Here is a 24,679-nt window from a genome sequence, read left to right as displayed (position 1 = left end):
GATATCTCTGCGAACCAAAAATACCTTCTCAATATGATTCCTAGGAAATATCTACTGTGTTCCATTACTGAGTTATTTATACCTGTGCTGATGGTGAAATGGGTATTTAAGAAAGTGCTCTGTGCAAAGCAGGTATTTAAAATTTCAGTCTGAAGATGGTTTTTCTTAAAGCCGTGGAATAAGGAGGGCTTTTTAATTTGGTTTCTCATCACCAATGGATGTCTTAGTCCTCAGGATCTTGCTATCATAGATATTTTATTTCTAAGACAGAAAATCAGCTATTAAGTCCTCACATTCTGTAGGTTGGGGTTTTGGGAAGCTTTGAAAGAAGAATTGTTTTAGTCTGGGCCCCAGCTATCCCACCTTGGGAGATGTTAGGCCTAAGTTATAATAACATTTAGAGCCAAACCCTTCAGTAAAAGAAGAGTTGAATATTTGTTAAAAAATTTTGAAATGTAATTATTTTTGGTTTCCAGCATATATTTTCCCCTCTATGACACATTTAACCAAAACAATGCATTTTATTTTTTTAAAACCAAAATAATGATTTTTAAGCCTGACCTTCTAATACTATGGGTTGAGGAAATTTAATCTCTCCTAAGGTAAGCATCAGCCATCTGACAATTTCTGAAAATAAAATCTACCATCCATCCAAGTACAAAAAGTAAATTTCTAGATGTTACAATGTCTTCCCCTCATTGAAAGCTTTTAGAATTTATTTAAATTAAACTTTCATTGTAAATACACATTTTGAAACATTTGAAAATAAAATCAGGCTGCTTCCTAGTATAGCCATCATGCTATCTAAATTGTTAAAAAATCTACCGAGATGCCAAGGAGAGTTGCAACTTGAGATGGCTGATCCAAAGCTCTCAGCCAAGGAGCCCACAAAGTAGAGTGCAGAGCTCAGATTTAAGACCTAAATATGGTCCCCTTCTCGGTTTCTCTTTCCCCTACCTCATCCTTATTTTCTCTCCTTCTCTCCTTTATTTCTACATCATCATTGTGTTTCTATAATTGTGATCTGTAACTAGGATGTAACTTTTAAAGTAAATCCTTCCATTGATTTTAACATTCTCCCTGCCCTTCTTATTTTCTTCAAGGACTACTACTACTACTCCCTTGATATATTTGTCATTAAATGATTCTAGAAATCTTAAAAAGGAATTGAAGTTTAAAACAGAATCCATCCCCTATAATAGAAGTAAGCTATGTTTGTGATGTACACATCACTTTTTTTCTCTGATGGGTTGCATGACATTTGTCAAATGAGATAATTTTCATGATAGTGTTTCTCATCTGTTTTAATTTATACTCCCATGTGAACCCCACTGAATTTCTGTGTCTCTGCAGAATGACTCGGTTGACCAAGTTCTGGTTTTCCCTGTCTTTTATTTGTTCTAGATACATTTCATATTGCTCTTCAGTCGACAAGGGAAATTGCGGCTGCAGAAATGGTACACCACCCTCCCCGACAAAGAAAGGAAAAAGGTCACTCGGGAAATTGTTCAGATTATTCTCTCTCGTGGTCACAGGACAAGCAGTTTTATTGACTGGAAGGAGCTAAAACTTGTTTATAAAAGGTGTGAGTAATTTTATAAGAACTGGATTTCTCACTGTTGCTTTGGTTGGTTCTAATCATGAACATATTAGATTACAACACCAGTGACGTCATTTCCTGAAGTCTTTGAAGGCTGAGGCTCAGATACTTGTACCATTAAGCCATCTAGCCAAGAACTCTTATTATTAAAATGACTTCCATGGGCTAGGATGGATTCTAAAGACTAGACCCGTATGTTGATTGTGCATAGATGAATTCAGGAAATATTGGATGAGCCCCTGTCATATTCCTGGCATTCTGACTTATGGCCACAGATACAGACAAGGAACTCTCCTGCTGTCACAGAGTGTACTCCTTGGTTTAGATAAGATATTTTCAGTGAGTAACATGCTATGGAGAAAATTCAGGTTCATGTGCTAGAGAGATGGGGACTGTGTTTACTGGAGCAGCTTTTTATATACATATTATTCATATTTATTCTTGGGTAAACGGAAGACACAGTTCAAGGAATTAATTTCCAGTCACAGTAACTGACTGGTAATTGGTAGAGCCAGAACTCAAATCCGGATTTTTCTGTCTTTAAAGCCTATATATTCTTTTTACTGCATCTGTTTGAAACAGTAAGACTATCCTAGAAATGAATCCTTATAAATGAGAAAACTGAGCCCTGGGAGGTAGTGATTTTGCCCATGAAGACCAGAAGCTGATGCCTAAGTAGGACCAGAACATGGCCAACCTGACTGAACCTGCATCCAGCATCACACCGTGGTTTCCAGGAGGAAAGCAAACATTAGAAGCGTCCTTGCAGAGGGTGCTTATGAAACCTAGAAGGAAAAATGGAGGTGACCTCTGCAGACTGATATTTAATGGAGTAAATTAGCATCAAGTGCTGATCCTTCTGCCGGGTCCACGCTCAGAGCTGACAAATTGAGGGATGCCTACGGAAAGACTGGAGTGCCTTATGAAGTACCAGGGCGTGAAGCAAGGGCCCCTGAGAGCATGGGTCAGGGCTTTGGATTTTACAAAGCTCAGTTTATAAGCTGGAGAGAATTACCTTGAAGAGCTATTATCAGGGGGACAGAATTCTTTGGTCCCTGGTAATCAGGGTGAGCAAACACCAGGGACCAAAGAATTCTGTCCCCCTGATAATAGCTCTTCAAGGTAAAATTGTGTTGAGAGCCTTTCATGTAATTAACAGAAGTGATGTAATCACAACAATGTTTGTATATATTCTGTTTCCTATTTAGGGAACATATTGGATGTGATGAATAATAATTTCATTCTTGGAAGGGGAGACTCTCTGGAGAAGTGGAGGGGACTGTGTATTCATTGGGAAAAACCATCTTTTGGTTGTTTAACGTCTCATCCTGTTTTGCTTTCTTTATTTTTTTCAAGGTATGCTAGTTTGTATTTTTGCTGTGCAGTAGAAAATGAAGACAATGAGCTTTTGACACTAGAGATCGTTCACCGTTATGTGGAGCTGCTGGACAGATACTTTGGGAATGTAAGTGTTGCTCTGCTCTGTTAGACTCCGTCTCCATCTCAGCTCCTGCTTCGGTTCTCTCGCTTATTACACTCCTTCTCTCTCCCAAGTCTAAAATATGAATCACGTTTGTTCCCAGGATAGTACGAGTCCACCTTGGATCGGAACACAGCTTTTCTCCCTACCTATTATTCTTAGTAAATGAAAGACAAACCTTTGGGGGGGGGGTGTCTATACCTTGTTTCACTGAACCAGAACTTAGTCATGGAGGGTCCTTGATGCTCTCTTCCTCATTCCTTACTGGCTTTGATATCTCTCTTCCTTTTGACTTTTTAATCCCTTTTCTGGCTTTTTATCCCATGCTACAAATATTCTTTAATGTTGTTAATATGTAAGGAAAAATAAAACACCAAACAGAAAAAAGCCCAAATCCTTTCTGTTCACGTTGCTGTTCCAGAATCCTTTTGCATTTGCTGCCAAGTAACATACTATACCAATATTATCCTTATTTCATATCATACCCGATCTGCCTGAACCTTCAGCCCATTCATTCAACATTAGCATACAACATTAGCCTCCACTCTCCCTGCTGGTCAACATCAGTGACATTTCTTGAGTCCCCACCTTCCCTCCCCTCTCTGCAGCCCTGGATCCTTCCTCATTGCAATGTGTTCTTTAAGTTCCCTCCTCTTTATTTTGCCATGACAATGATTTCTGCTGGCTCTTGTCCTTTGTATCTTGCCTTCTAAATGCCCTGCTTCCCTTCCTACTCTCCTGGTGTATCTACTGACTCTCTCTCCTGAAATCCTTCACCAGCTGACTCTTCTTTGCATCACTGGTGATGGGCTTCACTGGACATCTCACAGTTTAGAACCAACCTGTTCTATCTTGAGGTTGGAATTTATTATGTTCCAGAATTCTCCAGTGCCAAAGGACAGGATTCTTTTGTTTTTTTGTTTTTTTTTGTAGAATCTACCTCTGTCTATTCAAATTAGACTACCGTCCATCTCTTCCCTTCCGCTCTCACTAGCAGAGGTTTACTTGGGATTTCAGTTTTGCTTTGCTTTCTAAACTTCCCATTGGGTCCTTTCTGTTTCTGGGTTGTTCTGTTTCTTTCTTGGCCATCTTTCTTAGGCATGGCATCCCTTTGCAGTCATTCTTCATTATCTGTCATGAATAAAATTCAAACCTCCTAGGTTGGCATTTCAGTTTTCAGAACTCAGTCCCTGACCGTTCCTCTAACCTTGTGATGTTCTTGCTGCGCATACCTGCCATCGCCAGTCCTTCAGGACATGGCACAGGTCAGAGCACCCCTAACACAAGAGCTGCCTCACCACCAAGTTGCAAGTCACTGAAGTACTGATCTGAGACCTGGTTGTTTTCTTCCATCCATTGTAACCAGCTCTGAGCCAGATTTTAGCCAATCATTTAATCTAGTTCACCATTTCAAGAAACATATCATTGGATTTGGAAAATGTCTTTCTCTTGTAATATTCTCTGCCCTATCCTCTTGCTCACTAAAGACTTTTTTTTTTTTTTTTTAATCAAGAGAAGTTAGGAGAGTTTGTTCCCAGAAGAGTCTTCTGTGTTCCCTGTAATGGAAAAAGCAGTTTTTGCAGAGTTGATCAGGGCTTTATCAGATTTGTTGCAATAGTTTTCTTAAGAATGAGTCCTGGGAGAGGTTTGGAAAGAATTTTCTCTCCCTCCCTTCCCCCACCTTTTCCTCCCTTGTAAATGATGTTTTAGTCCTAAAATGCTGCTTCAAGGATTTTAATTGTGGGACAATATAGAAGTAATAAGACAGCTATGCCATTGTTTCTTTTTCCTTCTCCTGCTTCACCAAGTTTTCATTTTTTAAAGAGTGATTTGCAGATGTAAAGTAACGTTTCAAATGTGAATTAATTTAATTTAACACTTTCTTTTATTTCTATGAATTCTAGCATTTTGCTATTTTCCTTTGAAATAAACTACAGACATGGCCCTTTGCAAGGGTCTGGAAGAGTTTTCTGAAGTCCAAAATTTCCCATCACCTGTCTTCTCTCCCTTGTTTCTGAACTCTGATTTGACCTGTTCTGTTTTCTTAGATTAAACCAAGTGTGATAATGTGAACTGAGGCTGAGTTTTGATCTCGGTGTATCTAACCGAAATTCAACCAAGTATTTCAGAGCATGTCACATCTCAAGAGAATTTGAATGACCTTCACCAATGTTTTGTCCAGTCAAAGTAGAAGGAAAGTCAGAGTGAATTCCCAGCTCTCTAACATTAATTTTCCAGCCTATTCTGGTATCCTTTAGAAGCTCGATCTTTGTCATGAGCCAAAATGTAATTCACTAAAAAATTCAATGAATCTTTGATTAAGCTAAGAGCAGCTAAGAGCCCTTCATGGCTCTGTGCCCAGTAGGTGTTCAATTCTTATTAATTAACAGTGATGAGCAAAGTGCCGATTTTCATTGACATCATCTCAGAAATAATATATTTGTCTTTTCCTTTTGTGTTCCCTTTAACCATGCCCTTTTATTATCCAAGGCAAAACATTGTCCTCAGCATCTCTTATAACTCAGGCGAATATTATCTTCCAAAGACAGAGAAATCAAAATCTCTGGTTACTAATTTAAGTTATGTATTTTTTAGCACTTTTCAATTCCAAGGAGATTTACAAGGATTAACTAGTTAATCTTTCGATCTTCAGTAAGTAGCATTAACCCCAATTTATAGAGGCTAAGAAGAAATGCCTTAGAGTCTCACAGTAGATAAGCGTCTATTTGAGGATTTAGATACCTACCAAACTTTCCATTATAGATTGTGGTATGAAGTTTTACTGATGCACTCAGAGTACCCAGATTTGGCCATCCCAGCAAGTTTTTGAACTTCATGTAGGGACCACTATGCATCCTGCCGAGTCCTGTTGTCAGCTTGTACTAACTCACCCATGATTTAAGACCCATCATCTATCTCCATTTTACAGATGAGAAAAATGGCATTCAGAAAGGTTAATAGAAGTATTTGCTTTGCTAGCCTCATGGAGCTGCTCGCTATGAGGGTCAAAGAGAAAGTAAAGAGCAAAACTTTATAAACTCTAAATTGCCGTATAGTCGTATGTTGTATTATAACTTTTTATTTTATACATAGCTTTATAGTATTTATGTAGTTTCTTATTGTCTGAAGCATTTCCTGCCTGCAGTTTGAATTTTTTTGTATTGACGTTGGAACAAAATTCAGTTAAGGGCAGGTGCTTTTAGACTCTACTCAAAAGAATTTAGTTGGTGAAATGTCAGAAATAACTTCACTGCAGCAGGGCTTCTGCCAAAAGAAAAGACCCACAAGCCGTATTATAGTAAAACACAAGAAGGAAGTCAAGATTCTGCTATTGTCAACTTTATTCTTGATGCTATAGCTAACATAAGGAAAAAATGAGTAAAGAGGTTCATGTATATATTAACATGGTGCAGGAAGCCACAGGTGTTCACATAATTAGGTAGAGTGGAGTCTTGTAAGCATTGAGGCAGAATCTTGAGGAATTTAGAAGTATTTGAGTAATGAAGCAATAACTGAAGAAACTTGAATTTTGCATAAGGTTCTCCAGGGATGTTATTCTCAGTTGTAGTTAGTCTCAAAGATTAACCAGAGAATAACATTTTGAAGTTGCTGTATATGAAATATTTGCTCATTATCAGAATTCTCGATAATGACAATGAACTTGTTTATTCATTTCTCTTAATGATCTAGAGGTAGTAACTGTATATCAAAGTATGTATGTTTTTATGTAACTGGATCTGCATACCACCTTACCTTATTCTTATCCCTTGAAACTAGGTGCAGTAAATTTGTTGCCCCATGGCTACTGGAAGACCCTACAGGCCTGGGGATAGGTGCTGCTCTCAGAGTGGGGTGTCACAAATTCCTAGAGAACTTGCATTAGTATCTGTTGGGTCCACTTGCTAGACTCTGATTGCTGGTTTGTCCTGATGAGGCTCCTGTCTATCTTGGATTCCTGATGTACATCCACCTTGAACCCTAAGGCTCCTCTGCTATCGCTCCTATAACTCCCGACTTCTGCCTCTCCTGACCTCTGGTAACTGCTTACCTCTCATACCCTCTTTCCTGTGTGTGGATGTCTAATCTACTGTGATTTCTTTTTGTTTAGTTATATTGCTGAAAATTACAAAGTAATACACATTTTTCATATCCTTCAAGACATACATAATTTTTATTCTTAGATAAATGGGATTGCATTATGCATAGGACTCTGCAACATTTTTTTGTTGTTGTTGTTCCTTACAAGTCTATCTTGAAGCTCTTTCCATATCAATCCCGGTAAATCTCCTTCTTCCCAACACCTATACAGAATTCCCATGCCACTGTGGGTGTATACATATTTTATTTAAACAACTTCCTATGAATAGAATTTAAGTTGTTTCAAATTATTATTAAAAATGATACTACCATAATCTTTGTTGTTCATTGTATTTGGTACACTGGTTTGAGTATAATATGAGAAATTCTTTGTGGAAGTTTTACAATGTTTACAATTGATAGATACTACAATAGTCTATAAAATCCATAAATTCCACTCACAGTGGGTACAAAAACCTATATATCCATACATCAGCAGCAGTGAATGTTGTTTTAATTTACATTTGTATTTCTCTGATTGCTAGCGAGCTGCAGGCCGCATTAGATGTGTGCTGGCATTTTCCCTTTCTTGCTTTGTCTGAACTGTTTCTTAAACAGTCTTTACTTTTTAATAGTTTTTTTTCCAATTGCAATACTAATCTTAGATATTTGCAAGGATTCTTTCTGTATCATGGACACTATCTCCTTCCCCTTCCCCACCATCATTTATGTTGCAGATCTCCTCCCTTGTGTGTGCTGTAATTCCCCCCTTGTTTATAGTGGTGCATGGTGCACACAATTTTCTGATCTGTCCAGATTTTCACTTGGAAAACTTCATTCCACTCTCATTCAAATTCTTACAATGAGAAGTAAAACAAAGAGTTCATAAACTGTGGACATACCCTTTTATCATGCCATTTTCTCCCTGATGGGGGGTCTCAAGAGGGAAACCTATTGGTCTGGGAAGTTATAGGGTCATGTTTTAGTGGACAGATTTTAATTGTGGAATTATTCATATTTGTTTATGTGGGCACACACATACACACATAAAGAGAGATTCTTGAGGGAGGAAGGGTTAAATACAGATAATTTATTTTCCCCTCTATCTACTTATTGTTGATGAATGTTGTTTTCTAATGAATGAGGAGATTGTAACCTTTGCTGATGAGTTAGATGAGTTTTTCTGAGCTGGCCATCCATTACAGTGGCATTCTATCCATTTGTTCATATGCTTCTAGATTCAATTCTATCTGTCAACATAAACCAGTTCTGTGTTGTAAGTTTATTGACCTGAATTCTAAATATGTGGAGCAATTTGCTAAAATATTGACACCCATTTTACATAAAGTTATAGCATTTGGTGGAATCAGAGAATTGTTTATCTGGGGAGTCATTAATCCCTGGTGTGATTAAAAACTAGGCCTGTATGATAGCCAACCCAGATTCATTGCATTCCAAAATTATTGTGCTCCACTGTGTGCCAGATTCTAGGGATATAAAGGTGACTGAAACAGGGTCTCTGCCTTATGGACAGTAGATTAGAACACACCAGTGCCCAGATGTGAGAACGGAGGGGAAGCCATGTGGGATCTGAATGGGAAGAGGATTTGGGGAAATCATTGCATCTGAGACTTTTCAGTTTGGCTTTGAAATATGAGCTTGGTTTTGCCAGCAGCAAGATAAAAGAAAGGGCATTTGGTAGAACATTCTAGGAATTGCTGGAATGTGCCAGGGCGAAGGCATGAAAGAACATGGCAAGTTTTTGGTGCGTGTGGCTGTAGCTCAGGAGAAACATCGGCACAGGAGAGCAGAGAGCAGGGCCTGAGCTGGGTAGTCAGATCCCTGTGTGCTGGTAAGGAGCTGAACTTGGTCCTGAACATGACCTCATGCCAGAGAGGTACAAGATCAGTGTTTTAGCAGTGTGAGTGATGGATGGTTCTGAGCAGGCACAGACACCACCTGGAAGGTCATTGCAATGGGCCCAGTGAGAGGTTTTGTAGGTCTGAGCAGCTGTGAAGTGGAGCAGGGTGTGGGGGGGGATTGTGGGAGGAGAGAGGGAAGGATAGGGATTATTTAGATGGTAGAGTCAATAGGAATTGGTTACTAAAAGGGGAGGGCAAGCCCAAGGGATGGAAAGGAACGAGGGGAGGGTAAAATGAACTGAACTCTAGAAGGGGTTAGATTGAGCAATTAGGAAGAGTTCAGATCGATGTGTGGCATGGCGATCTGGATGGAGGAATATCCAGGTAGAAATGTCTACCCTGATGCCCCAGATGGAGATCAGGTTGGACATCAGAGTGTGTTGAGCCTCCTGGGTGCTGGACAGAGCTCTGAGAGCCCATGAGATCGTTTGGGCGAATGTGAATATTGCAAAGAGAAGAGGCTGTGTTGAGGAACAGAATATTTAAGGAGAAGATAGATGGCCAAAATCTAGGCAGTGTGTGGCAGACATGTCATCTGTTCTGATGATTGATAGGTCCCAAGTACTCATAAATATTTCTTAATTGGGGAGGAGGAGACAAATCATCTGAGGAGCCTGAGAAAGAATCATCAGAGATAGAGGTGGACAGGCATTAATGAGCGTGCCAAGGTCAGGGGAGCAAGGGAGAGGAGGTTTAGGAGGCAGATTGGTGAAATATATCAGATGCTCCTGAGAGAGGACAGTGTGGTGGAGGACTGGAGACTTTGAATGAGCCAACAAAAGAGGGCAGCTCCAGGTGGATGGGTGTACTGTGGGTACAAAGAGAAGGTCAGGTGTCAAAGTCTTTGGAATAAGGCGGAAGACCCACAAGGATAGTGCTTGAGCTGCTGTCTGGTGGGCGCCTGGGAAATGAGCCCTATTTGGATTATGACAGTAGCCTTGACACTTTCTATACTTACACACTGAGATCTAGCAGACTCTGCATTAGTCTGTGACAGTGGTTCTTAATGTGAAGTCCGGCTGGCCAGAAGCATTCTCTAGGAATCTGTTAGAGGGGCACTCTGGCCCTGACCCAGAAACCCTGGGGATGGGGCTTCTGGGAAAGGTTGATACACTCTAAATTTTTAAAAAAAACATTGTTTTGTGGGCTAATTTTGAGAAAAAATTAGCATTTTTGAGCTAATTTGCAGAGTGAGCTTTTAAAGCTAGGAGAGAGTCCTAAAGCCAAGATTTTCAGACCAAAGGGTAGGAGAAATGAAATTCTGCCCTTGTGCCTGAAACACAGCCAGGGTTCAAGTATTTGCTGCAGGTGGGTGGAGGAGCTGAGTAGCCTCCTTCTTCCACTGAGTCTCAAATTTCTTGTTGCAGCATAAAATATTATTTTCTAAGGAGAAGGTCTGCTTTAATAGAATGTGGTTTTACTTTTATAAAGGGCCTGGGATTCCTTAGTTCTATTTTTCTGTGCTTAAAATACCATCTGACCCTTCCGTCTTTGGTGTGTGCATGGGTGCAGCCGTGGGAAAGCTGGGGATGCTGGGGAGGGTCTCCACTGCTGCTGCTGCCTCTTTATCAAAACATTTGTTTTTGTCCTACCAGGTCTGTGAGCTGGATATTATCTTTAATTTTGAAAAGGCATATTTTATCCTTGATGAATTTATAATAGGTGGAGAAATTCAGGAAACATCCAAGAAAACTGCTGTCAAAGCTATTGAAGACTCTGATATGTTACAAGAGGTCAGTACAATTTTCCATTGCGTAGGAAAAGATGATGACGATGATGGTGGTGACGATACTGTTAATAAGATTACAGGGTAGCCCTGTAATCCCAGCTACTCAGGAGACTAAGACAAGAGAATTGCAAGTTCAAGGCCAGCCTGGGCAATTTAATGACACCCCATCTCAAAAAATAAAATGGGAGTGTGGTCAAACATGACCCCATGTTCAAAAAAATATTATATTAACCACCATTCTGTTGGTACTTTGTGCTGAGTATAGTTTCTAAGCAATTCACATGTATTAGCTTATTTCTTTCAGTAACTCTAAGAAGTAGCTACTATTGTTACTCCATTTTACAGATGAGTAAATAGAGGCATCAGAAGATTAATGACCTGCTCAGGTTTACACAGTTAATAAATGGGCAATAGAGTTTGAACCCAAGCAGATGGGTCCTGTTTGGATGAACATTTTAGTGTTAGGATATCTCACTATCAAAAAGATATCAAATTCTTGGTGTTATTCTTTGAAAAAATAATGTTATGAGATGTATAAAAAGACTTTCATTGAAATATCTGTGCTGCCTGAGAAAGGAGAATAGCAGTACATAGTTATTTCATTTGCCAGGAATATTAGGGCTTTGTTATTGAACATGGCATTTATCATTTTAATTAAAATTTCTTACACCTCCTGGGAAGGCCAAACGTGTGCTCCTGTTTGCATAAATAAATTGGAAGCACTGTGGATGCTTGCTGAGATATAAATGGGCTCTGAAGAATCCATTTGGTACTGCTCCTGACTCTCTGTGATTCTTATATTGTGGGATTTTTCTTTTAGTAGCAGCCCAGATTTGCATTATATCTAATGGGGAACTTAGCCTATGCTACCTCCTTCAGTCCTCCCATGGACACTGTGATAAAGAGCAGTTAGATCCACTGACTTCTGCTCTCCAAAACCAGATGATTTGATCAGCCCCAGCTCAGGCATGTGCTTGGTGGGTTGAGTTCCATCCCAGCTTGGCCAAGGCTAGGTCCTTCTCCCAGAGCGTCAGTGGGGTCTCTGCATCTTTGTTTTCATAACAGCAGGTCAAGAGGATCCAGAGCATCCTTAAGTACCTTCTTAAAATTGGCATTAAAGCCATTCTTCCTGCTCTTTGGAAATAAGAGGCTGATTAAGTTAACAACATTAGGAATGATTTCCCAGCATGTTTGGTACTCCTTTGAGCTGATTTCTTGCTCCTGCTCATGGAGGGCATCAGTCTCTAGGGGAGTGGGCCTGAAAAAGGACACCTATTTGAGTGAGCACCCATAAGCAGCTCCGTGTGCCTCCATGTGAGGCCATGCATTTATTACTAGAGGTGTTCTCACCTTAAAAATGCATTTCAATTCTCTGAGGTTTACTTAGCTCTCTCCAAAATGCCACTGGAAGGGGATTTTTACAAGGTACTAGAGAAATCTGTGGTTTGGAAATCCCATGGAATAACATTTTGTAAAATATGCTGGAGGAAGAGTAGAGAGGGTGAGAGGGAGAGGTTATTTAAAATGCTGTCCTCAGGGTTCCCAATGTGGAATTCCTATACAGGAGGAAAAGACTCCTCACAGGGTCTTTGGTGCTTCAGTAATTAAAGCTTCCTGAATTGGGGCCAAGACATACCTGGATTATTTTGAAATTTCCCCTTCTGTAGGAAAGAGAGTGTTAAAGAGGTTGTGGTGAATGTGGTGTTTCTAGTTTCATCTAAATATGAAAAGCAGGTATTTTACCAGTAAATTCTTTCACCACGTTAAGTGGACAAACTTGATGGGTGGGTCTCAGGGACCTGCATTTAACCCTATGTTCCCCAGCAAGTAGCAATGTCATGCTGCCCTTAAATAGCTCTGATTGAATAAATAGTATCCACCAATAGAGAAAGTGTCACTAGTGTCTTTTTGGGCTCTGGTACTCCCTTCAGTGAAGTTCATGGGCATTTTGGTGAGCTTGTTGAAAATTAACTTTATCTATCTTGCCTGATTCAGAAAGTTTAGAATGAGTAGGAGAAAATAATTGCATAAAGGCAAAAAAGAAAAAGTGCTTTCTTGATTTCCTGTCCTTTGGACAATATTTGTCCTTACTGTAGGCTAGGAAAGGTCTTCATGACATTGATTTTACTTTAAGAACACAGTAGCTTCTCCAAGTAGGTCCGGAGCCTTTTCCCCAATCTACTTAATAAAAGTTTCTTAGGATAAAAATAAATAAATAAAAGCTGTCTTTACTCATTTAATAAGACCTCATGGTTTCAGAGTCTCAAAACTCTAGATGCTCCAGGCTTATTCCTAGTGTACCGGGGCTAGATGTTGACAATAAGGAAAGTCGAAATTTAATTGGTTGAGGATGACTTATTTGGGAGGGAGTAACAAGGTGGATATGATGACATAAAGTTGTTAGAAACAAAGGAAATTCGAACTAAGAGATAACTACCCACAGGGATTGCAATTCCTAGGGTTACCAGTAGGGGCAGTCATCAGCAGATGTCATACACAAAAAGATAACATAAAGAAGGGAAAGTCAAATGGTACATGAAAGCTCAAGCAACAGGATGCCTCATGTGCATGTGTGGATGTAGGCGCAACCTGCTCAGTGTGCCCCTACACTGTCACCATTCTTAGTACATTAACAGCTAAGCCAAACCAGAGTGCAGTAGGCATAGCATGTACCGTGCAGAATGCACAAGATGCACACCACAGTGCTAGATAGAGCCAGAAGGTGTCCCAAGGTACACACTCCAGCCCTCTTCTTGCAAAGGTAAGGGCACACCTCTTTAGGGATGTGTCTGTTTTAAAAGTCTGCTCCAAACCTTTCAAGTGACAAACTCAAGAAAATACCACCTCTGAGGTTACTGGTTCATGTAGATCGAGTGACAGTTGGGTTCAGGCAAGGCAGTCAGCGCAGCAGTCAGCAGCCTGTGTCATCTGGTAGTGTGAGCAGTGCTGATAGCTAGAGGCCAGTGAGCCCCGAAGCCAGTGAGGTGTCTACTCCAGGGCCTTTGACTGACTCAGGCTTCTTCAAGACTGCAGAAAGGAACTATGTACTCATATTGTCATGCATTTTCGTCAAATTTGCAAAAGGAAGGTATTTTATATAGCCCTACAGTCAACCTAAGATATGTTGGAAGAGCATTGGCCATTAATTAATGAGAATAGCATGCTATTCTGGATTTTTTTATATTTGCCATCTTTTTAATTTTAGTAACCTCTCATCATTTCAAGTAAACTTTATACTTAATTTTATATTTGTAATTTTGTGTTCCGTTCAAAAGGTATGAATTCCATGTTTCATAAAACTGACATGGTCTGTTAGCTGGCATGGTACCCCAGCTAAGTTAAAAGACATGGGTGACATCTTTAGGAGGAGATACAGGACAGAAGCCTTAAGGATGTGGGCCTCTGTTGGCCAATGCTTTTTAGGAGGCCTAAGAGCTTTTGAAGAAAGTGTGGGTGATTTAGTAGCAGTATTTTCAGCAGAAGAGCACTGAATTCTAGAAGGCAGATAGAAGCAGTTAGAAAAGCTGACTTCTAACTACGGTCTCCCCCTGGCGATCTTGGTTGGCCATGACCTTGGTCTATTTGGTTCAAGCTGTCAGTGTCTCTCCTGGCAGGTTTGAATGAGTCACAGACACTGAGGTCTGAACTTAAGAACAAGTGAGGCAGGGGTTGCTAATAGAACTGATGGCGACTCAGCACAGAAGAGGCAGGGCATTGCCCAGGAAAGACTTGCTGCCCTTCTGAGCTCTCTTATTGATTCAACCTGGGGCTATGGTGTTTCTCAAACATATGTGTTTGTGGTAGGAGGGAGGGCGATGGAAAGTCAACCCATCTTGTACAGTATAGTACTTGCAGCATTACTGTACCTATGATTGTGAATCTCTTTAAACGCTTTTTTTTTAAAAAAAAAAAAGAAAAGAAATATGGAGCTGTGTCTTATTTGCAAACTTGGTAACTGATGAGTAGGATGAAAAAACATGATTTGTATACTTGGGAGGAAAGCCTTTCAAAACCCATGGCCACCGTTCTGCAGAATCATGGTGTATCATTTATGTCTTGGCAGTAAGTGTACCAAGGATGTTCTGCACAGTGTAGGGAGCAGGACATGTGCTCTGCAAGTGCCCTTCAGGCCTCCCTAGACACATTCCTGGATGCGGTCCTCATGATCCTTTAGCAGACACATTCACCTTGAGTCAACAGTGCTTCTTGACAGGTGTGGTTTCTGCTTTTCTCTTAGCAGACACTCATTGGATGATCAAGCTTAGCTTTTCCAGCCATATGGTCATGTGTACAAATGATACTTAAACTTCAAACCACCTTTCTCTATCAGAATGCAAAGATTTATGTCCACAAATGCTTTTGAAAACTTTTTTCAGTAATGGCAAAAAATATCCAAAAGAATGAAAAAGATTTCACTGTTTGCTACAGAATGCGGCTTAAAGGGAAAATTGTTCTAATTCATTGTTCTCTTTCAGACAATGGAAGAATACATGAACAAACCTACATTTTAACTGTACATCTACTTGAAGACTCCGAGTGCTATGAATTGTAAATTTACAAACAAGCAATGCCTTACAGTCAGTCTTGACAAAGCCTCTGGCACCATGCCAAAAATAACTTAAAGGGATTCTTTGTTAACTAGCACAAATTGAAGTCATTTAACATGATATATTTATAATTGCTACACATCTGTATTATACTATATATGAGTACTTTTTGTGTGCCTGGTTTCTTGAAACGACTGTTGAATAACCCAACGGATGAATAGTTGTTTGCAATGTTTTAATTCCATGTGATATTTTAAAGCTAATTTTGAAAAAAATGATTGCAATATATTTGCATTGCATTTGACCTCCTACTGACAGGTTGAAAACTGTATTGTTGATAACCTGTGATTCTGAAAGTAAAGTATATATTATTAATGCCTTTCCTAAATATTTAATTTTTAAAAGTATATATTAATTCAAACTTATGTTAATAGTTGAGTTCATACCTAATGCTGGATATTTTTCAAATACTTAATAATACTGTAATTTCAGACCAGATACAATGTATCTTATTTTAATGTTCTGAATTCATTTATTTTTTGAGGATTGGAATTAGAGACGATAACCAAAGAAAGTATAGAACTTAACAAGTGTTCTTGAGGCTTTAGGAGCTGCTACCTAGGCTGAGGTTTTAATTTTACCTTTTAATTGAATATAAGGGACATTCCAGTAAGGTTATGTTTTCTACAAACTCTATATATTTATTAAGATTTTTAGAGATCCAGAGATCTAGTGTCTGTGACATTCTTTATTATAAAAATAGTTTATTAGGGATTAATAACAATGCAATAATTATTATTGCTACTACTATTTTAAAAATCTCTTATGTTAAAAGCACTCTTAGTTGCTTGAGAGGTTTTATTTCAAATATTTTTAATGTAAATTTAATATATTTTAAGTCATTGCTTATTAGGCTTACTAAGGGCATTTATTAGCTATCATTGCAGTCTAAATGGTGGATGATTTTCCTTCTCCCTTCCGCAAATTTTCTGCTTGACATTACTGTAAATATGTCACCTTAATGCTTCCTGGAATGAAAATTCTACATGACCAGGTACTAAATATGATCTGAGCTGGGCCTGGTGGCACATGCCTGTAATCCCAGTGTCTCATTAAGTTGAGGCAGGAGGATTGTGAGTTCAAAGCCAGCCTCCGCAATTTAGAGAAGCCCTAAGTAATGTATCGAGACCCTATCTCTAAATAAAACATAAAAAAAGGGCTGGGGATGTGGCTCAGTGGTTAAGTGCCCCTGGGTTCAGTCCTCGGTACCAACGAAACAAAACAAAACACAAAAATGTGATCCGACACATAATGGGGAAATAGCTGGCACTGTTCTGTCTTGGTGCCTTTCTCTGAAATCTTACCTGTACATTTTCAATGGGAGCCTGAGGGCTGGTATCGCTCATAGTGGAGCTGTCAGTGCCTCCTAGTGCTTTTCTTAAGGCAAGCCAGCAGATTCCATATGGTACCCCCTCATAGAACATGATGGAAAGACCTCCTCTGTGGGTCACCTCAGTAGAGGGCTTCGGGAAAAGGCAAGATGGGAGTACAAGAACGGAGGGCTAATTGACCAATTCCCCAATATAACCATTATTTAAAGGAAATATTCAGATGAGTATATGGAATAATCACTGGGCTTTTAACTATTTCCTCAAATTAATAATATGATTGCAATTATGGCATCAGACTGAAGTTTTATCATTTTTTATCACCGTGTCTACTGTTTCTTTAGTTCTTTAACTTTTTTTTTTTTTTTTTGGTAAATATGGTGAAACTCTGTTTTTCAAGACAATTTTATAAAAGATTTTGTACTTTCATGTAAATATATCACAGTTTTTCTGGTTCCTTTCCATTATTTTTGGATGAAGGTATTTTTTGAACCTCATTAAATGTACTAAATATGTTCTGGATAATTCCATATTAGAGACTGTCTAGCTATGCATAGATATTCTCAGACTTCCTGTCACATACAGAAAATGATTATGTCTTTGTGGCACACTGGGGTAAGTTTGTGGCACACTGAGGAATTTGGGGGGCATCTTTTATGGGTTTTGGTGAAAATAGTCATTACATTTTCTTTGTATTGTATAATTATCACAAGGGTACCAAGTGCAAGGAATGGCAATAAATATTCAGCTTGTATAATGCTTCCAAATAAAATATTTAAAAAAATTTCAATGAGAAACTTGAATGTGTTGTTATGAATATATTTTTTAACCAGATTTTTAATGCTTGAAATTGCCACCCCTAATTTCTGGCCCAAGTCCCTATCATTTTCTTGCTACTTTTCATGAAGAAGAAACTTCCCAAGTAGGGACAGCAACTTGTTCCTACTGACTTCTTGGTCACTATTCCTGTACATTTCGATAATCTGATTTTTTTTAACCTACATTTAATGGTGCAGTCATTGTTTAAATTTAGAGCCTAACTTTTCTTAATCTCTCTCTATATGCTTTTCTGCTGTTTCTCAAGGGAAACAAGTGGAACTTAGTGTACTTGCAGGGATGCTTTGAGCCATAATGCTAAGCATCCTACTTGTATTCAGCTAGAGCATCACAGTGGGGATCACTAGGACCTGGGGATCTGCATGCTGGTCCTGGCTGCCCCTGATAAGACTCATGGGCTTGCTCTTTAGAATGGGTGGAACATCAGAGTCAGGTGGGATCGTGAGGTAAGCTAGTTCAAACTTCTCATTGTACAGAAGAGGAAAGGAAATCAGGACTTTAACATTTATTCTTTGATCAGGTCCCAGTGCTAAACATTTGTTTAATAAAACTTTGACTGTTCAAAGATATTACCCATGAAAGTGTTTGATGAGTCTGTTTTCTTGGTATAAAGTACAAGCTAATGATATTCGAGGCATGTTTTTTGCCCTTTTAAATGATGCAGGTGAAGTGTGTTGGGAACACTTGGGATGATTGATTACATTATAGGGGTAAAGAAAAGAGTTGCTTCTGGAATACAGGCAAAAGGTGAATGACCAAGTTTGTGTTGCTGACTTGTGCAGGTGGGATTTCTGTCACCTTTTAGAGGGAGGAGAAATCAGATAAAGAATACATATTCTGCTAGTGTTGAATAATAGTCTGGAAAAACTACTGAGCTCTGTGACTACTTCCAACATTTAGCTGAAGCTTATCATGTCACCCTTGGTTGTATCTAACCATGAGAAAAGAGCTTCACGTTTGGTTATGGGCTGAGGAAGAAACAGCAAGCACTGGATGAAAATAACACTGAAAAATAAGCAGAGACTGGAGGGTTATTTACCAAGTCACTTCCTGTTTCCCCCTGGGCATAGACCTATGCTTTATTTCCCAGCCTCTTTTGAAGTTGAGTTTATAAATGACAGAATTATGACCCGTGGAATGTGGGTCAAAGTAATATGAGCCCCATTGCAGGTCTGGCTCATGAATGTGGCCCGCCATTCTCTGACTTTCCCTGTTCACAGCTCAAGGAAAAGACTCCAGGATCCAGAAAGGCAGAGCCATGAGATGGAGGAAACCTAAAACGAAGCTGTCAGGAAAGGCAGCCATCTAGGCCAGCCACGTGGCGGCATGATGTGTGTGTGGTAGAAACGGACTTGTGTTGTGTGAAGCCACTGAACTCCTGGGTGTTGGCCACAGTCTTGAGCCCACCCCCACCTAATGCATAAAGCAAGTGGATAATAAACAGAGTTGGCTACTAAGAAGACACACCCAAACTGAGAAGCGGAAGTATGATGTTGTCATTCATATGTCACATAAGTTTTCATAAATAGAACGTGGGTCCCACAGGCCACCCTAATCTTGCATACAATTTTACTTTCTCACTGTGTAAAAATTTATGTGATCTTATAAAAATTAGATCTAGTTTCTTCTGAAACTTGTAAGAGCTGGCAGCATTGGGCCTGCTTTTCTGCATGGAGTTGCAGAGTCTGCTCCTATTCCTCTACCTACCTACCCATCACTCTAGCGTAACCCTGGAACATTTGCATTTGATCCCCATACTGGATTTATACCCTGCTTCTGTGGTTGCTTTTGCAGCCCTTTACTCTGCCTTTAAAAAAATTATATCTATATCTATCTATCTATCTATATCTCACTGGAGATGAAACCCAGGATGTCTTACCACTAAGCCACATCCCTATCCCTTAATTTTTTCTGGAGGGTGGGGGTGGGGGTGGGGGTGGGGAGATTACAGAATCTTGCCAAGTTGCCCAGGCTGACTTGATGTAGAGCTCCTCCTGTCTCAGCCTCCCAGGTCGCTGAGTTTACAGGCCTGTGCTACCATGCTTGGCTGAGTCTGCTTTGGGGAATACTTTGATCTGACTACTTCTGAACTTGTAAGTCACCTACTCCATCCTCCTTCACACTTCTTCCAGTTTGATATGTGACTTTCTCCTTGGCTCTTTCTTGTTCAATTTATTCCTTTTACCTCAAATGCCATTTGCTCCATCTTCTATAGCCAGTTTCTTAAATACTCTTCTATAGCCAGTTTCAGGAATCCCCTCTTGTCTCATCCTTTCCTTCTACTCTCTTTGCATAATATTGGTGTCTCCCAGGGTAACTGTTGCTCCAGATATTAAATGATAGATATTTAAATATGTGTCTTACCTCTTGCTGACATAAAAGATTCGGGGTGTGTGTGAGACAGAGATAGAGACAGAGAGGGAGTCTTTTCAGATTTCCTAAATGGCCTATTGATGTCCTAAACACACACCATTCCTAATAGCTATCAGATTGAAAACCTCTCCTTTAAACCATGTAGTTTTCTTAATACTCCTAGGCTAGAACCACAAGAAGTTCACGAAGCCAGCAAGCAGTCTGTTCGTTTCCAGGGAACATCACCAGGATAGTTTATTTTGGGCCAAGAAGGACTGTATTATCTCTTATATTGTCTTGAGTTCATAAAGAACATTAAAGCATTGCACTTCTGAAGCATGATAAAATTTCAAAAGTTCGGGTGACAGATGATACTCTATTGTTCAAGATTTTTTTCTATTTTGTCTATAGCTGGGTCCCAACCATTCATATCAGTGCCTTTCACACAGTAAGACACCAATAAGAGTTATAATGAAAGTTGAATGCTGATGTGCAAATATGTAACAATGAATCCCACCATTATGTATTATAATGCATCAATAAAAAATGGGGAAAAAATGAATCCAAAAGACTAAGTTCCACATAATGATTCCTTGGCTGCAGTTGTCCTTGTGGTAGAGTGATCAAATTAAAACTGAGGACTCATTGGTGATCTTAAGGATGAGTTTTGTGTCCTTGTGAAAGAAACAAGTGGGTGGGACCAAAAGCTAATCTACCACCTTTCCAGGGCCGCCTTCATTCCGTACCATCTATGAAAAGCCATTCATCTGAGTGGCACAGCCCTCTCTCGCCAACATGATAGAAGAGAAGCCATGTTTTGTTGATGTGGTTGTACAGAGAAGAGCAGTGTTTTTTTTTTTTTTTTTAAATGTGACTACCCAATGATGAGATCTTTCTGTATTTTTAATTATGTCACATAGATTATGACTGTAGCACTTGGTTATTTCAAAGGACAGCTTTTTTAGAATACAAGCGTCCTTTTCAATTCTTATTTTTTCTCATGCACAGGGTAGGAGCAGTCTTCCTTTTATCCTCTGCTACAAAAACACGTTGACTTTCTCTCATAGATACCATATGAAATCGGTGCAAATGCAAGTGATATGAAAACAAAGCCTCAGAAGGCACACTTGTAAACAGAAAGGAAAAATACCTTTTAAGGAAGCTGGACTGCAGCCGAAAGTGGTAGTTGCCATGGGAATGATCGACTGCCAATTACCTGGTACACCAGACCTTGCTAAGATATTACTCATAAGGGACAGGAAAGCAGTTTCTTTCTTTAAAAAAATTTTTTTAAACAGATGAGTAGATAAGGAAAGGCAGGCAATAGTGAAAGAAAGAATGTGGTATTTCATGTTGGATAAATGTAAAGATTCCTATTTATCTGATTGTCTCTTTTTTTGTTATTTATATAGTGGGAAATATAATGGAAACAAGAATTTAGAGTGAACAGCAATTGCGAACGAGGCCTGAGAGCCAAAGTCAGATCTTGATTCTGACTTCTTCCCATCCTTCTTGATAGTTACATTTGAGTGAGAAAGGCAAATTAATTATAGGCAGTAGAAAATCAGACTTCATGATAAAGTGTTCATGTGACAACGGAGAATTTCTTTTTAAAACATATCCTATTGGGACTGACTTCTTTACTCTCAATGGCTTCATTAGAAATCATAATGCAAATATTAATATTTAGAGAAATAAAACTAAATGGGAAATAAATTGATTGGGAAAGCATATTAGGCTCTTTCTTGCTTAATTGTCCTTAGGGAAAGCAGATCATTCATATCAGGACTCCTTCACCATCGCCTCCCCATAGACAGCTTGCCTTCCACCTGGGCTTCCCAGCCGGTGTGTTGTGGCAGGTGGAGGTGATGTACATTGACTACAGGTGTCCTCAGGGGTCCTTTGTCCCCAAGGGAGCCTTCTTCCTTTACCAAAGGAAATGTGCCACAAATAGGATTATTTTCTCTGCTGCCATGATATAAAAACGTTGGAGGAGGGATCTGCCTTACAACGGCGACCTTGTAACAGCCAGCCTGACAAAGGTGGGGCGGTAGAGAGGACACCGGAAAGCAGCCTCCTTAGTCTGGCAGTCTCCAGGCCCAGTGCCACACGCTGACAGCCTTGGGAGAGCTCCCTTCACTGGCTCAGGAGCTGGATCACTACTCAGGGCTCAGCTCAACCTCGACTCCTGCGAAACCACTTTCTTCCCCAGCACAGGTGGATGTTATGGAGTGCCACATGGGTCAAAAAACATGACCATGCAGTGGCGATGGGTACCTTCTCAGAACCATGAACTTCTACAAGGCCGAGGCCGTGAGCTTCCTACTGCTATGCAGAGGCGTTACTTGTTCATTACTTACGTAAATAAAAATGCTTCAAAGAAGTGTGTTTAGACAATAGTTGTGAGGTTCCCACCCACCACATCACCCTGGACACATTCACTATGGGTCCCACTGTCTCTTTTTAGTCCTTGAATGGAGCCACTTGAGGTGACATAATTTTTCTCTGAAGACACCCGTTCATGAAAGAGTTAACTTGGGTGTGTGTTGCTCAAAGCCTGCACATTCCAAATGAAAACCTGCTTTCAGAATTGGCTGGTTTTGGGGAGGTAACCTCTGGGCCCTTGGAATGTTCTGATAAGAGTATTTTTTTTTTTACATGCTGCAGGCCTTGGATCATGACTTGTGCCACCAGTGTGACCAGTTATGTTTGTCCTAATGGTGAGATTTATTGTGAACCCCATGTTTGCTCTGAGTTATGGCCTGGAATCTGTTGCAAGGGACTCTCCGTAAAACCCCTGGACACCAGGCTCAGTGGTTGGCCACACATTGTCAAACACTGTTGTTGGTAGATTAAATACATTTCATGGGACATTACTGAGAGGGGACATCTATAACATTGCACCTGGCTTCTTGCCCCCTGTTCCTTTTCCTTTTGGAGATTTTAATCTCTACTTTTTCCTGTAATTGCAACTAGAGTAACTTTGGGTTTCTGTGAGTCCTGCTAGTGAATTATTGAGCCTGGATTTAGAGTGAATAGAAACATCCATATCCCACCAGATTTAAATGCTGTTTTTGGTAGCATGGTATGTTTCTACAGAGATCTAGGGAGACCAGGCAGAGACAACTGGAGGGAGCATGTGAGAAGGTGTTTGAGGGTTCTGGGACCTTCCTCATGCTCTGCTGGGATTATGCAGGGAGAATCAGAATTGCCATGGCTGAGGCAAAGACAGACTCTCCTCCAACATTGGAATCAGGGTAAGTAAGGCTTTGTTTCTTCTGATTTAAAAGGTATCTTCATGTTCCCAAGGGAAGGGGACAGACAGACACACACACACACACACACACACACACACACACACACATATATATATGACTGTTTATACCACTATATATCACCGGGAATTGTGTAGATTTGGGGGTTTCTAACTCTGCTAAGGCAGCAAGTCTGAGAGTCTTGCTGGATCCATCCGTCCCTTCTGGGGGGAAGGTGAGGAAGTTATCTGAGTCCTCCAAGGCCTGGGGAATTGTTTCACCATTTCACTCCACAAAGGCCAGGCATTAGCATGTAGAGTTTCTTAACTGATTGAAGACTTGGGATCTGGACCTGGAATATCAAGGTCTACAACTAGACTCTGCCACTTGCCAGCTTTGGACAACTGCTTTTCCCTGCCTTGTTCTCCTCTTCTGAACGAGGGAGGAACTGGAGCCTGGTGAATTCTGCACAGAGGCTGGCTGCGGCTCTGGGTTTCTCTTCTGGATCCGTCTCATGAGCATCAGGAGTGCTGGCCTGGCTTTTAGTAGGGAAGGGGACTCATGACTCAAAATAGCTTCATGGAGCTAAAACAAAGAAAATAGCCTGCAACTGGGCAACATTTTGTGAGCAGATGACAGAAGTTGCACTTTAATACCATTTCTTACATATTATATTGAAATAAGAGAATTTCCTTATGGATTTCCATGGGTTCCTGGGGTGGACATCTTTGTCCCTTAGCTCCTCCCTTGACACCTCTCTCAAAGCCTTCCCTGGGAGCCACAGGCATGCAGTTGGCCAGGACAACTTTCTTGCTTCGCCAGACAGAGTAAGCATGGAGCTAATAATACCCTGGGCACCAAAAGGACAAACCTAACAAAATAGAAACTTAGACAAATTTTAGGTTCAAAATAGTTTCTTCCCTTGACGTAACAAGGATAATCCCAAAATGATAAGATTACTCAGATTCAACAGGCCACAGGCCATTTGTGATCCCTGGAACCTAATAGCCCCAGCAGGCTAAGATCTCATGTGACCTGGAGGCCAGCAAGCCTGTCTCTCCACATTACTGCCAACACCATTAATAAACAATTTTCCACAGGCCAAATCCAGTCTGTGGATAAGAATGGTCTTTATATTTTTAAAGGGCTATTAGAAGAATAAAAAGGAGAAGGAGTTGGAAAGGAGGAGGAGGAGACAGACTTTGAGGTCCACAAAACCTAAAGTTTCTACTATCTGGCTCTTTCTACAACAAACTTGCTTATTCCTGGTCTTACCTTAGAGAAAAACCCATAAGGCAGAAAATCTGGATGAGCTTTGCACTAGTTATATGGTAGATTAAAAGACTGAAAGCCATCTAAATGCCCAGAATAAACAAATAGCTATGTGCTATTAATTCATGTGAGAGGATGTTTCTCCCCCAATAAAGTGGGGCTGAAGTGGAGAAAGGCTCCTGGGCCTGCTCTTCTGTATTTTGCTTGTGCTCAGAAGCCAT

At 40.0% G+C, this 24,679-nt stretch overlaps 1 protein-coding gene across 1 annotated transcript in view; it reads left to right on the top strand.

Annotated features, from left to right (window-relative positions):
* Ap1s3 (adaptor related protein complex 1 subunit sigma 3) overlaps positions 1 to 17,546 on the top strand; it is a 53,381-nt gene extending 35,835 nt beyond the window's left edge. The window contains exons 2-5 of the mRNA XM_046439799.2: positions 1,405 to 1,583; positions 2,957 to 3,065; positions 10,675 to 10,812; positions 15,284 to 17,546. Of these exons, the coding sequence (XP_046295755.1) occupies positions 1,405 to 1,583; positions 2,957 to 3,065; positions 10,675 to 10,812; positions 15,284 to 15,319 (462 nt within the window). The 3' untranslated portion in view covers positions 15,320 to 17,546. The remainder of the gene's footprint in view (positions 1 to 1,404; positions 1,584 to 2,956; positions 3,066 to 10,674; positions 10,813 to 15,283) is intronic.
* The last annotated feature ends 7,133 nt before the right edge of the window (positions 17,547 to 24,679 follow it).

The sequence above is a fragment of the Marmota monax genome, unplaced genomic scaffold, assembly GCF_021218885.2.
Source record: "Marmota monax isolate L192 unplaced genomic scaffold, Marmota_monax_Labrador192_F-V1.1 WCK01_AAM20220418_F8-fsc00041, whole genome shotgun sequence".
Classification (NCBI taxonomy): domain Eukaryota; kingdom Metazoa; phylum Chordata; class Mammalia; order Rodentia; family Sciuridae; genus Marmota; species Marmota monax.
This window is presented reverse-complemented; position numbering and strand designations above follow the sequence as displayed.